Genomic DNA, 15,186 nt, shown 5'->3' with positions numbered 1-15,186 from the left:
CATTGGCATTTACTTGTTAAAAATATGGGAAAGGCCATAAAGCAATCAGTATATATATAGCTTTGCAAATCTAGGTTTTAACATGGGTATCATGGAAATGAAATCACTGGGAGAAATGGGAAGAAATGTACAAGGGCCTTCCATTCTCAGCAGCATCTAAAGTAGTTCATACAAATGATTTAAGACAGATTCAGTGGAAGTTTCTAGCGATATCCAGTTTTGTTCAGTCGGCACCCCATATGCCAGTAAAAAAACAAAACCAGAGGATCATTCAGATCCTCGATCATTTCACGGATATTTGTGGCATTTTATCTCAGTCCACTTTCCCACGAGTGAGCCGCATGTGACCTGAACTCGTGAGAACATGTACTTAACTCCCTGAGTTTTGCTGTGCACTTTTTTTTTCTGAGCCTGTCCCCCAATCTCCTCTCCCTTGAGGGAACTGAAGCCTGAGAACCAACATTTCCAAAGCTATCTGTGCCTCGGCAGCAATAGTGACCTCAGTAAGGAAGGATGGAGACGGGATCTGATGGGATCTGGAACAGAGTGAGTCATTATTGCCCAGAAACCCTGGAGAACATTGCAGACAGAACTGGACTTCTCACTGTGTGTGTGGAGTTGTTGCATATTCAACTTCCCAGACCAGAAAATCTTCTTGTGCTCAACTGGGAGGTATCTTGCTGTCAACTTAGAGACTAAGCACAAGTTTTGGTTTTTCTAAGCCAGCTTGTTTGAATATTAAGCCTATTTATAAACCTCATTATTGCAGCAACCATATGGCTCTTACTCAAAGATACTCACTTTAAAAAAGTGAAAGACTGCCAGGTGCTTCATGATTTAACCTCAATGCTTAATTGACTCTCACTCATCCAGGCTATCAGGAATGATTCCCAAGTCATCTGTTTGACTTTGGAGTCTGTGAAACTTACATGTGATTGTGGGTATGCCCAGTACTTTGCAAACTGCTAGCCATCAAAAAGCAAACAAAGCTCTTTAAAAGCATCCTGCATCTGCCACACTGTTGTTTCTTTTTTGCTATTTCCTTGCTGTCTCTACTCTGCCCTTAGGTCCAGGTGTACTGTGGCCAGAATCACTCCTTATGCTTGCTTAGTTTCCTCCCTTTTCTCCCAAACTGGGGCCAAGAGAGGTAAAATGAAGTGCAGGGTCTTGAAGTTCAAGGTGTAGATGACGCAGCCATGGACAGCTTTGGGGAACCTTTTTAAATATTGGGGGTCAGTGCTCTTTGCTCTTTGATGATACTCCTGTCTCAGTAGCCACTTGTCAGAATGTGATCAGCTGGACGTAAATGGACTGAAGCCTTCCAGGGGAGATTTTTCCAGCTTATCACTTCCCCTGTTCTGTACACATGCATGCCCACATAACACGTACACACTATTTGATATTTCTTGGGCAATCCACGATTTCATAGACACATTCCAGAGTTAAACAGACATGGATTTTCAGTGAAGACCAGGAGTCTTTTAATTTGCCTAACAGGTAAGTGGATGTGGTCAATCAGTAATTCTAGTTATAGCATGATATCTCTGTGCTGAGCTATAACTTCTAGAGCATGCTTAGGGATTCTGTGTAAGCAACTCACTGGGCTTCAGTTTTTAGGGAATTATCGATAAAAAGGTTTTTTCTTAAAGATAATTTGAGATATTTCTAAGGATTATCATGGTGTCCAGTTCCTAAATATCTAATTTTACTTTCTTTTTTTCCTGCTTTCTGAGCAACGACCCAGCTTTGACATTAGAGGAAAGTATGTGGGTCTGCTAGGCTAACAGGGACCACTGCTGGGTGGGTGTCAGAGTGTATACAGCCTGCAGGCTCCCTGGGGTGTGTGGGGAGCGAGGAGAGCTGGGCAGAGTTTCAGTTCCTCCTCTGCTTAGTACGACTGAGATTAGCACCTGCTTTCTTTGTGGCTCAAGTGTTCTAAGATGAGGAGAACTGAGAGTATTCAATTTTTCTACTTTAGAAAACAATCTTAAACTTCTTTTTAAAACTTTTTTAATCAATGAAAACCTTTTTCTTTCCAAACAAAATTTGGAAACCTATGGAATTATAATACCATTATTGCTTAGGCAGTACTATTGTTATAAATACAGTAGCTGACTTGTTCTTGAACTTTACTGGTTGCCCGACACTGTGCTAAAACTTTACATTCATTATTACATTCAACTCACATCAACCTGTGAAGTGCGTATTATTGTTACCCGGATTTTACAGATAAGGAAACTGGTGGCTGGGAAAGTGATGTAAGTTGCCAAAGGTCACATAGCTTATTGGACACAGTAAGTTGAAGAAGGGATTTAGCTTAGGTAAGTGATCCTAAACATTATACTGTAATACCTCTCTTTAAAAAACAAATGAATAGACAAACAATGCCGTGTGTGTGTGTGTGTGTGTGTGTGTGTGTGTGTGTGTGTGTGTGTGTGTGTGTGTGAGTGAAGGGTAGAGGGCATTCCGGGGAACAGAGTTTGCAAAGTGCTCTAGGCTTTCATCCATGCGGTTTCCTCAGCCTGGCCTTGTGAAGATGGCCTGCCTTCTGCCTCAGTGTGCAGGTGTGCTCTCTCCATCTCCCACACTGCCGAGATACCAGAGCACAGCAGCTCCTGGTCATTCTCTGTGGTCTGAATTAGCTCAGTCTAGCTACGTGAATCTTGAGACTTGTGATGTATTGTTATAGGTTTCAAAAAATTATAAATTTAAAGTAAGTTTGAGAAACCAAAACAGAAGATTTAAAAACATTCCCTTTGTCTTTAAGGTTATGAATCAGGGGCAAATTCTGTTGAAGTTCTTAAAAACAAAAGGCCAAGAATAAACTAGGTTCTTTTCTAGCTCATTTCCTGCGTTTGGACGGAAAGAGCCCAATATGTTCTGTGGTTGGTTTTGTTTGTTTTTGTCGAGTGTCTAAATTTCCTCCAGGCATCCTTTGACTTCTTTGACTAATTTCCTCAATTTTCTTTGAGGGCTTCAGAGTTTGCTTTCTGTCTCAACCAGTTCAAGGTTCTGTATCCTTAGAAAAGTTACTTAACCTCTCTGAGCCTCATTGCCATCAAGTATAAAGTGAGGTAAACCTCCTAGGGTCTGTAGGAGGTCAAAGTGAGTTAATTTATGTAACAGACATGGAACAGAGGAGATGCTCAACAATTGTGAGCCTCCTCTCCAGCTTCCCCCCGCCAGCCTTCTCTCATTGCATTCCTCCTGTGTGTAGAAAACCATGACTGTGGTAGATGGTCTCATTGCTTGTAGTAACTCATCACTAAACAGAAAAAAAATGAGTAGAAAGAAAGCATTTTGATCAGTGTCTTGATGAATTCACTCATTCACGCAACAGCAGTATATTGAACAGCTGTCATTTGTCAAGCACCACGTTAGGCAAGGGGGAAATACTAGCAGATAGTGGACAAGCTATCGACCTTGCCATCAGCATAACAGATGAGCTCTGGCCACCATGGAACACACAAGAGGGATGATCCATTTTGGGAGGCCCTAGAAGGTTTTCGGGAGAAAGTGATGATTCAGCTGAAAGCTGAAAGCTGAAGGATAAGTAGGACTCAAGCCTCACCATCTTGCCCAGTCAAGATGATCTGTGAGTAGGATCTTGAGTAGAGTAATTTCCATGGATCTGTATTTTCTCTTGTGCTTTAAGTGCTGACCTCCCAGCTCCAGTGTAAGATGACACTGTTTGGGTTGGGTGTCTTTGGACATGGGGGCTGTCTGTCTAAATGGGACAAGATGGGAAGGGAGAACTTCAGAATCTGTGAAGTCTGGAATGCATCTGTGAAGGTGGGGAGTGAATGTTGGGAAGGTGAGTTGGGCTGAAAATAAGATTTTTTGGTCTCTCTTTTTTGGGTCTACCAAATGCACAACCCATGTTTTGATATGTGTGGGTGGCAGCTACAAATGATGTATTTACTTTGCCAACAGACATTTGTTGTGTACGAACCATGTGCCCGTCGATGTGCATGCCCTTGGGATAGATACAGAGACCCATATGACAGGACCCCTGAGCTCAAGAAACGCAAAACAAGGCGAAAGGGTCCTAAACCTTTTAGAATTCCCCTCACATGGCATGCATGGTACCTGGCAAATTCAGTGCCTTGTGTTCTCTGAGATCATTCCTCCCATTTCATAGATGTGGAAGCTAAAGCTTGCTTTAGTGTAGAGCTTGTCTGAGTCTCACAGCTAGAGAGGGAGAAGTTGGATTTTGAACCAGGTTTATCACATTCCAGAACCCTATTGTCTTTCCACAAGGCAATGCAACAGGTGACCCCTTCTCTCAGGTGTCATCTTTGAAAAAAATGTATACATTTTATTACATTTCTTGATTAGCTCAGTACTTTTTAGCCTTAGAACCTGCTGTCCGCCTCTCAGTCTGTCTGGGCTGAGCTGGGCTGGTTTGAGGTAATTAGGCACGCCCTTCTCACCTGCTTGCCCACGTACTTAACGTGTTCCTCCTTGTTGAACTCCTGCCCATCAATCAAAGCTACAAAGCTTCCTGAGCCACCCCTTGTCTTGGTTGTTATACTATAACACTTTTGGTAACATGTATTCATTTCCTTTTTTAGGATTCAGATTCTTTCAGAGAGTAGATCTTAGTAGAGGTATTATGAGTATTAGTGATGTATGTTAAGTGCTTGTTACTAGTAGGTGCTGAAATTGGAAGCTATTCTTGTTCATTTTGATGCACTCAGCGTTCCCAGCAGTGCCTTTTTTTTTCGGTACGCGGGCCTTTCACTGTTGTGGCCTCTCCCGTTGCAGAGCGCAGGCTCCGGACGCGCAGGCTCAGCAGCCATGGCTCACGGGCCCAGCCGCTCCGCGGCATGTGGGATCTTCCCAGACCGGGGCACGAACCTGCGTCCCCTACATCGGCAGGCAGACTCTCAACCACTGCGCCACCAGGGAAGCCCCCAGCAGTGCCTTTTTATGATCCTTGGCAAATGTTGGCAGAATTCTGTGGAAGCCAATAGCAAAGGTTGTCTTCTTCTGGCCTCTGAAGATACACTCTGTTGACAGAATGAGTTGAGTTTCTGGGTGGGAACCAGGGGCATCCACCTGCCCCAACTGCCCCCTTACCTTTGGCCCTTGCACACTCTCACTGGGTTATTTTCCAGTCTTGCCAGAGACTCCCGAGCCCGGTTCATTAGACAGCAGTTCTAACGAGGGCCAAGGGCATGGGTCACACCCACAGCTCACTGTGGTCTGTGCCTGTGGATGAAACCTCTGCCTTTGCTACTGCCTAGAGCGTGTGAGCTGTCACTGCTGGGGTGGGGGGGTGGTCCAGGATGGTCAGTGCACACCCATCACAGCTTTTGGAGGGAGTGCAAAACACAGTTTTAAGCAGTGGGATATGGTGGGGCAGCATACAAAGAATCTGCCTTTGGGGAGCTGACATTCAGGTGGGTCATCTCATTTATTTCTCACCACAAGGTCTTGAAAGAGGTGCTCTGATTATTCCCACTTTACAGATAAAGAAAGTGAGGCTCAGAGGGGTTGAATATCTGGTCCAACACTGTAGAGCTGAGTGCCACAGCCAAGATCGGAACACAGGTAGTTTGCTCTCAAGCCCAAGCCCTAACCCATCTGTTAGTTGACCTTCCTCCCTACATATATGATATAATTCAAACATGTAAATATCTCTGTATATTCTTCCTATAGATGTATATATCTGTATGTGTGACTGTATATGAATATTTTATAAATTTTTATAATTATTCTAATTATAATCATAATGCTCATTTAAAATAGAAAATATAGAAAATTCATACAAGTAAAAGTAAGAGTAATGATTCATTAACCTACTACCCTGGGCTCATGGTCATCACTTTGGAGTTGTTCCTTATAGATAAATAGGTATCAGTACCTCTCAGGTCAAGACCACATTGCGGGTTCGGTGCTGCATGCTGCTTACTTCACTTAACATGTCACACTGCCATGTATGTTTTCATTTAAACAGAGATGTCACAGGTCATAGGGGTTCTGAATTTGAAACATCTGTGCCTTTTTGTAAAGCATGTGTGACATGTAGCTCTATTCGCAAATCAGTAGCTTGGCTTCCTGGTGCAGTGACTGTAATGGGAACGTCGGTGTGGAACCAAGGACAGCTGCATTGCCCTTCCTGGAGATGCTACCGGGAGATGTGTTTTCCTCTCCCAGCACTTCCTTTCCTGTAATCCCCTCCATTGAAGAGTCTTTTAAAACTCTTTTGAGGGTCTTCAGAGCCTACAAAAGCTGACACAAATGTGAAAAACGTTGGGATACACTGGAAAATAAACTTTTATGGCCATTTCCTCCTCGAATGCCACTGTGACCCAGGTGAGATTACCAGGGCCGATGTGACCTCCATTTGATAGATTAAGAAGCCCTGCACCCGGTAGATTTGCCCAAGGCTAAGTGAGGACTCTAAATAGCAGAGGTGGAGTAGAACTCCAGCTACTTGTGCTTCCTGGGGACGTGTTCTTCCAGGGGCCTGAGCCCACAGCTTAGCCAGTAGCAAGTTCCTGATTCTGCTCTCACTATTTTGCTTCTAGACTTTCTCATTGTCCCTTTTCTCACGTCTTCCTTCTCTGAAGACCTTATGTCTGGTCTTATGGTTTAGTTGCATGATTACACATTTACATTTTAAAAGGCAGGTCTTTTTTTTTTTTTTTTTTTTAAAAGGCAGGTCTTTAAAGGGACTTCGGTGCTAGCTGATGGGGATAATAGTAACAGTAATGACAGTACAAATAGCTAAGAGTTGTGGACCATTTAATATGTGCCAGATACAAGACACGCTTCACAGCCTCTGCCCACTTACTCCTCAACAACTCCATGAACGTGGTGAATGAAGGGCTGATATTTGAACCTGGATCTTGCCATCTTTAAGGTCTGATCTCAACCAAGATGCTACAGTGCTCTCAGAGGGGAGAGAGCAGAATATCGGGGGCAGAGCCATTGAGCTCTTCGGATGCTATGTGTAGCTGATAAGACCATGATTCTCTGCATCCAACCACAATATAACACAATAATCCAAAACTTTTAAGTGGGTTTTGAGACCCACAAGCCTCACAGAGAGAACTTTCTACAAAGTGTTCACCTCTGCATCCATCCCCGCTGAAGCTATCTTTTTCTAACCTACCACCTGCCGCAGACTCTTTTCTGATGTGTGTTTATGCTTCTTTTCCCACAGGAGGAAATATAAGAAAACGTCCCAGAGGTAAGAGCGTCCCTCTGAGAAAGGGGAACTGGTTGGTTGACTCCTTTGTGTCACAACTCTTTGCAAGTCTGGCTCATGGTGGACGTTCATTGTAATAAACAGTCTCTCAGGTCCTTCTCAGCGAGTTGCCTGCTTTATCTTCGAGTCACTACTGTTTCTGTAATTAAAAATTGATTGCATGCATTTAGTGTGGCACAGTAAGTGTACACCTTCACAGGAGAGTGGATCCAGTGGCTTAAAAAGCTTGTTACTGCTAAGTTATCTAGTGATTTTATTAAAACCTTTGACCAGAGTGGGGCTGGGCTGAGGGCATGTGTAAAGGTTATAGGTGGAGCAGGAAAGGTTTGCAAATGCACGTTTAATGTTTGGATTCTCCTTTGCCTGATTTGCTGACAAAATGCTATTGAGCTCAAAACATAGATACAAATTCCTTTAAGGGAAGTCTTTTGATTTAACCATGGAATGGGTAATTTAAAGTAGAATATCATCTGTCTTCACCCTCCGTTACTCTGTTTTATTGAGAAGAGTTTGGAAAGCACATTCCAAAGAAATTGAGTTGCTTAGACCTTCTGTTTGCCAAGCAGCAGAAGACTACGGCTCAGTCTAAAAGCCTAGTGTCTGCTTTTCATGGATTGACTTTGGTATTATGGCTTTAAACAGATTATATGAGATCAAAAATTGCTGTTGCAATTAAAATCTTCCAGTAGGTCCCAACAATGGTACTTTCAGTGACGACTTTAATCTGACCTCTCCTAGTGGGTCTCATCTCATAGTAGAGGCTCCTATGTCCTATGGTTTCCAAATAAAGTCAGTAATCCAAAGTAGTGGTGTCATCGTTCGATGTGCAGTGTGGAGGTGCACAAATCATTGAGAGAAAATGAACTAAAACTTTAAAAGCTTCCTAGACATTGCTATACTGTTCTAAATGTAGTGCGCTTATACAGATGGCTGAATAATTCTGTCTTGTTCGGGTTCATCAGGCTCATGGTAGTAATTGCAGGGCGTAAATTAATCACTCAGATTAGAGGGCATAATAGTCTTTGGTAGTAAAAGGTAATTTATCATTTTCACGTGTAGTTAACTTGGGGTATGACATGTTTCAAAGTTGCCTCAATCTTATTTTAAGGGGAGATAAATAGACAGGTAAGAGGGAGTTTCTCAAGAGAACTGCTCAAACCTGTCAGGTTTCAAATTACTGTGTCAATTTTTTGGGAAAGCATATTTTTGCATATCTGATGTGAAAGCTGTTGCATTTTTATGTCGATGTAAAAAAAAAACTGGTTTGTATCGGCTTTATTGAAGTCTTAAAAGTGCAAATTAATAGAGGCTTGGTGTGAGCTCTTCTGCTTTTAATCACATGCATATTCTCATGTGAAATATTCCATGTCTACTAATTTATCATTGAGTAACAAACCATCCCCACACTTATGGCTTAGAACAAGGGTTTTAGTTTGTTCATGATTTTATAGGTCAGGAATTCATGAAGGACTTGTCTGGGTGGTTTGGATCTGACCCCCCTGGTGTCAGCTGGGGCTGATGCGGATGGAGGATCCACCTCCAAGATCGATTCTTCACTCGCGTGTGGGGAGCTTCGGTGCTCCTTCTTTCTTTCTCTCTCTCCACATGGCTTTCATCCTCCAGAATGTCTCCAGGAGTTTGGGCTTCTACTGCATGGTGGTCTCAGGGGTGTTGCACTCTTAGCTGGCTTCCTAGGCCACATGTTCCAAGAGAAAAGGAGTGGAAGGTGCTAGTCTCCCTGAAACTGGCTTAATGTCACTTCTTCTGTATCTTATTGGTCAAGCTGTTGCAGAATCCACCCAGAGTCAAGAGAAGGAGATATAGATTACATCTCTTGATGGAAGGGTATTAAAGAATTTGAGGCCATTTTCATGTATCAAACCTTCAACCTTTATCAGAATGATCTTGCTTGAGACCTTTTCTAGGGATCTGTAAATTTGGAGTATGTGGATACCTCATTTGATGAATGGTAGACACTTTTAAATATATCTTGATACCCTGTCAGATGCTGGTCTGTTTGAATATATGCTTGTCTATTGGATGATTCATTTGGACTGGGAATAGCTGTGGTTCCTTTTTCATGTTAAGGACAGGTGTACTAGTGTGGACTCAACTGGTTAGTTGAATTCTAAGTGCGGTTATTTGGATTCAGTCAATAATTAGTCAGGTAAAGTTGGTGGCTTCATGTAGGAAAACTAAATGACACAATGCTACATTAAAAAGCTTTAGGTCTTGTAGGTTTGCTTTGGATATAAGGGGAAAAACAGCCCAGGATACAAAAATAATCTACCTTTGTTTAAACTTTTCTTGCTGAGTTTCATTTCGTTTTACTCATGTATTTATTTACCTTCTAAAGCCATGTTAAAGAAAAAAAAAATTGACTAGCTTTCAAAGTCATCATTATCCCACTACAACTCAACTGAGGTAGATATATTTCTTTAAATATTCCATAAAGTACTAGGCAGATTTTAGTAACCCACAAGAATATTTTTTTAACATCTTTATTAGAGTATAATTGCCTTACAATGGTGTGTTAGTTTCTGCTGTATAACAAAGCGAATCAGTTATACATATACATATATCCCCATATCTCTTCCCTCTTGCGTCTCCCTCCCTCCCACCCTCCCTATCCCACCCCTCTACGTGGTCACAAAGCACCGAGCTGATCTCCCTGTGCTATATGGCTGCTTCCCACTAGCTATCTATTTTACATTTGGTAGCGTATATATGTCCACGCCCCTCTCTCACTTTGTCCCAGCTTACCCTTCCCCCTCCCCGTGTCCTCAAGTCCATTCTGTAGTAGGTCTGTGTCTTTATTCCCATCCACAAGAATATTTTGATGATAGTGATTCTACTAAGTCTCACTTTTAGTGTTAAGGGAAATGTACTCATGTCTTTCAAGACCAGAATTTCAACAGAAAGAGTGATGTTATAAGTACTCTTTACTGGGTTAGCAAGGGCACCTGTAGGTGGGAGGTAAGCTTCTCCCTGAACAACTTTATTAGATTGGGCTTTAAATAAACACAATTAAGGGGAACCATCCTTTTGCTTTCTGAATGGGGCTTGTCCACGAAGGCCAATCATTTCAAGAGATTTGCTGAAGTGGTGAAATGGTAATTTGAAAGCTAGAGGGGATTACACCGGAAACCTGCTTCCCCATAAAATTCTCATCAGGTTGTTTTCAATACAGCTGCAGCTTCAAGTTATCAGGTCTGGCTCTGAGAAGTTTGTATCTTTGAGAAAGCATGCCAGACCATGTACAAAATAATCACAAATATCTATAAATAATCTAATATTTCGGGGCTGCCCCTGAAGAAAAGAATTTCTATGAGGGATGATGTTATAAGCTGAGTCTATATTAGAAGAGCTTCCAACACACACACGTGCACACACACTCACTCCCTGTTTCAATGTGCTAGGGAATCTGTGAATGGTCAGCACAATTAGAGGCAGATGTACAAATAAAGACATATCCACAAACCTGAGGGACCTCCACAGACAATTGTTCTGTTTTCATATGTGTGGGCGGTGGGAATACTTTGGTCAGGATGGCCAGGGGTTGGAGTTTTAAGGCCACCAGATAGCAAAACTCTCAGTGGCATGAAGGTTTTTGTTGATTTGTTTGTTACTAACCCTAGCTTTGTTAAGATCATTTAAGTAGAAGTTCTGGTTCTGACTCTATCTGATTTACTCATTTTATAAATCTAGACATTTCTGTGAACAGTTAACTTTAGCCAAAGTTGTCTCTCTTTTTGTTGATAATCATATTAGATTGATAGTCACATGCATAGCACTTTACAAAAATCTCCGATTTTAACAAAAGTTTACTGAATACTTACTGTTGCCATACACTGAAATAAATACCGGAAATAAAAAGATACATTAAAAATGGCCTCTGTGAGGAGGTACACAGGCTTGTAGGTGTGACTGTGAAAAAATTATAATAAAATTTGGTAAGTACTATAATAGGTGTAAATACTGAATGTCATTGGGAACAGTTAGATCTTTGGGGAGGATTCTTACATTATCGCATGCTCTTCTTTCACTAGATCACAAAAAGAGAGCTGACAGTATTTTTTATTATTCACGGTGCTTGAACGTATGGGCATATTAAAGTCTAATGGGATAGTTGAGAATTTCTTTCCTTCATGTTTTCAGTTATTTTAAACATGTATGTTTTGCTGATTCTTTAGGCTTTTTCTCAAAGGGGCAAATGGCTCAAAAATATTCTGGACATTAGGAGGAAGACAGCCCAGGATACAAACGTGTGAAAGTAATTGACAAAGTACGTCCTGCCCATGTAGATAACAGAATGGCCTCTATCTGTTGCAAGGCATAACAAGGAGTTATTTTTTTCCCTCAAGTGTCTAATGCCTTCTTTTACTTGGATTTTTATGTGGCTCAGTAATCACACTTGATAAGCCCAATAATTGATTAAATCCAGCAAATGATTTCTTTAGTCAGGTCTGCCCATGTCGTCCTTCATGAATCAGCATACTTAATGAGTCATCAGCAGAACCTCCACCTTTGCTGTTAATAATAGATTGTCTTGTGTGGGCGGGGATGGGTAGGAAGGTGAGTGGATATCACCCTTTGGCAAAGCTGCCTTCCAAGCACTCGTATTCTTGTGTTAGCAGGTGCATCTTTTGCTGAACTGTGTCCCGTTTCATTCCGGACATATTAAGACTCATTGGTGAATCCTGAAGCTCTTTTGGCGTCACTGACATAGACTCAGTGGATGTTGTCCCTTACCTTTGTGGTAAAAAAGAGACAGCCAGATAACTTGTGGGGGAAGTTAAAGGGGTGATAGGGTATATCAACGCACATATTTGTGCATGCTTATGGATAACCAACCTTACACACTACTACTTACTCAGTGGTATTGACATTTAGAGCCCAAGTATTAGTGGTGAAATCAGGGGCAAGAGGATCTTCTAAGAAATAAAGTCCTTTAAAAAATATTTTCCAGGGCTTCCCTGGTGGCGCAGTGGTTGAGAGTCCGCCTGCCGATGCAGGGGACGCGGGTTTGTGCCCTGGTCCGGGAGGATCCCACGTGCCGCGGAGCGGCTGGGCCCGTGAGCCATGGCCGCTGAGCCTGCGTGTCCGGAGCCTGTGCTCCCCAACGGGAGAGGCCACAACAGTGAGAGGCCCGCATAACGCAAAAAAGAAAAAAAAGAAATTTCCTATATGTAAAATTCTCAAAGTAGTAGGAATGTATGCATCAGCTATGAGAATACGTCCAGTTTACATTCCAAGTTTGCCAGCTGAGCCAGGGTGACTTTACAATGAATGGTGGCAGACAGAATGCCAGAGAAAGGAGCAAAGTGGTCTGGTTAGGGCACAAATCACAGATGGACACTGAGAATTAGCCACGAAGGCTAATGCCCAAGGGAGTTAACATGGGAAATGGCCTACAAGTACTGTGATTTCAGGTGAAACGGCCAGGGGAGAAAGGAGGGTGATGGAGGGTCCACATAGATAGTTTGGTCAGATTTCAAAGTATCAGGCAACTGCCACTCATCATCCCTCACTCACTCATTCGCCTTCTTAATAGATCAGCAGGAGTCTGGGCAGCACAGGTGCAGGGATCTAGACTCAGAGTCTGTGTAGCAGGAGTTGGGAACGAGGTATGGCGAGAGGGTGCTCTCTCCCTCAGAGGTGGAGTAAGTAGCTCTGGCACTGAGTCTGGGTAGTATATTTAGACACTAGTAACAGGAATGACCTTGGCATCGAGCTGTCATTTTCTGAATCAAGTGGATTGTCTAGGCACAATTCAATCTTCTTTTCTCTTCCATCTTCAGGTCTGATGATTACTACCATTCTCCCACTCATCCAGGATCAACACTTTTGAGTCCTTTTATATGAGCTTCTGTTGTGTGTGTTTCTTCAACATTTCCTTTTTGTTCTCCCCTTTCACCTGTGATACGTGGGTCTCTAACAGGTGGTGGGCTTTTCCTCCTCACTATTTTCATTCTCATCATCTCGGTCCAGTCTCATTATCCATCTCTTAGGGTCTTGAATAGCCTCCTCACCACTCTTGGTCTTCTGGTTTCTTCATCTCCGTTCTGCTTACCCATGTCTGATTCCTTTTTCCACAGTGTCTCTGATGGTGTCACATCTGTTTAGAAAAAAGCAACAGTAACTCAACAGCAACAAACCTCCACTGGCTTCCTTTCAGCTAGTAAAGACTATCTTCTTGTCTGGGATTTTAAGGGTTTCTTCATCTACCTCCATCTCAATTTTCCTGTTTGTCTCTCTTATGCGCTTTCATTCACCCTGAGTTCCAGTCAAGCTCCACTTCTTGCTGATGGTCATATTTGCCTTGTGTTTTCTATCATCCCTTCTTCATTAACAATCTTTCCTTACATTTAGGTCTTTAATCCATTTTGAGTTTATTTTTGTGTTTGGTGTTAGGAAGTGTTCTAATTTCATTCTTTTACATGTAGCTGTCGGGTTTTCCCAGCACCACTTATTGAAGAGGCTGTCTTTTTTTTTTGAATTTTATTTTATTTTTAATATAGCAGGTTCTTATTAGTTATCTATTTTATTCATATTAGTTGTATAATTGCTTTACAATGTTGTGTTAGTTTCTGCTATATAACAAAGTGAATCAGCTGTATGTGTACATATAACCCCATATCCCCTCCCCTAAGAGTATATGTTTAGAAAACCAGAATTCCAAAGAAAAGTCACATGCACCCAAGTGTGCCCGGCAGCACCATTTACAATACCCAAGATGTGGAGAGACACAAAATGTCCATGGACAGATGAACAGATAAAAACCAAGTGATATATGTACATAGTGGTATATGACTCCGCTGTGTGAAAGAATGAAATCATGTCATTTACAGGAATATAGATAAACATAGGTAAAACATAAACATAGGTAATCATACTAAGTAAAGTAAGTCAGTCAGAAAGACAAGTATTATATGCTATCACTTATAGGTGGAATCAAAAAATACACACCACTGAAATCATTGAGAAAACATAAACAGACTCAGGGACGTAAAAAACAAAACATATGGCTTTCCTGGCAGCGGGGACGGAGGTGGGTGTGGCGGGTCCGCGCGGCCTCAGGGCTGGAGCCGGAATCCCCGCCCGCCCCAGCGCCCGCCGCCGGCCGAGCCCCGCGCTACGCGCCTCCGTCCTGGGTCCGGGTGGCCGGAGCTGTGCCCGGGTCCGCGGGACAGGCGGACTTAGAGGTCGCTTGTGTTGGGGAAGGGTGCGGCGAGTTTCCGGCGCCTCCGCGGAGCATCGCGGGTCGGGGGCTAGGGGCGCCGCCGCTTGCTATGCTCTCCACCCTTTCCCGGCTCTGAAGCCGCGGCTGTTGGCCTGTGAACTATGTACAAGAATTAGTTGGGTGCATGTCATTCTTCTTGGCATCATTGTGAGTTTTTTTTGAGTAGGGACTATGCTCCCCCAAAGCATGATGCCTTGGACCTGATTAGTATTTATTAGTGTGGATTGAATTTATGAGTGTATCAGATTGCGATCCTTCATGTATTTCGACCATGGGTCAGAAGTAAAGCCAGAATTACCAGGTGGAACTGCGGGTAAATAAGCTCAGATTGATAAATGATTCATACTTGTAGATCACCACATACGCCCACACTCAGGCTCTATTTGGCCCTCACACTGGCCAGGGTGGGGACCTATGAGGTCAGCAAGCCAGATGGCATGCATGGACAGGAATCAAAAAATATGCAGTTGCTTGGATCATTGACTCTGCTTTTCTGTTTAAGTTCTTTCAATATGGGTCTCTAGCTTTGGGTGGAAACTCAGAGTGTTTTTGCTCTACATCAGTACTTCAGTCTCTACCTTTCCTCCATTCGAACCATTAGTCCTGAAGATGTTTAGTGCAGTGTCAATGGATTGTTTGTGGTGCGTTATTCTGAATATTTGATAACTGTGTGGTGTGCATCATTTGACTGTTCTGTGGTGTTTTTTTTTTTTTTTTTTTTTTT

At 42.6% G+C, this 15,186-nt stretch overlaps 1 protein-coding gene across 4 annotated transcripts in view; it reads left to right on the top strand.

The window, feature by feature from the left end:
- PDE1C (phosphodiesterase 1C) overlaps nucleotides 1-15,186 on the top strand; it is a 273,423-nt gene that overhangs the window by 11,784 nt on the left and 246,453 nt on the right. For all 4 annotated transcript variants that reach the window (XM_024737279.1, XM_024737251.1, XM_024737260.1 and 1 more), the window contains exon 2: nucleotides 7,175-7,201. In XM_024737279.1, the coding sequence (XP_024593047.1) occupies nucleotides 7,175-7,201 (27 nt within the window). The remainder of the gene's footprint in view (nucleotides 1-7,174; nucleotides 7,202-15,186) is intronic.

Source organism: Neophocaena asiaeorientalis, unplaced genomic scaffold, assembly GCF_003031525.2.
Source record: "Neophocaena asiaeorientalis asiaeorientalis breed wild unplaced genomic scaffold, Neophocaena_asiaeorientalis_V1.1 scaffold612, whole genome shotgun sequence".
NCBI lineage: Eukaryota > Metazoa > Chordata > Mammalia > Artiodactyla > Phocoenidae > Neophocaena > Neophocaena asiaeorientalis.
Note: the sequence above shows the minus strand (reverse complement) of the source record. Positions and strands in the feature narration are given on the sequence as shown.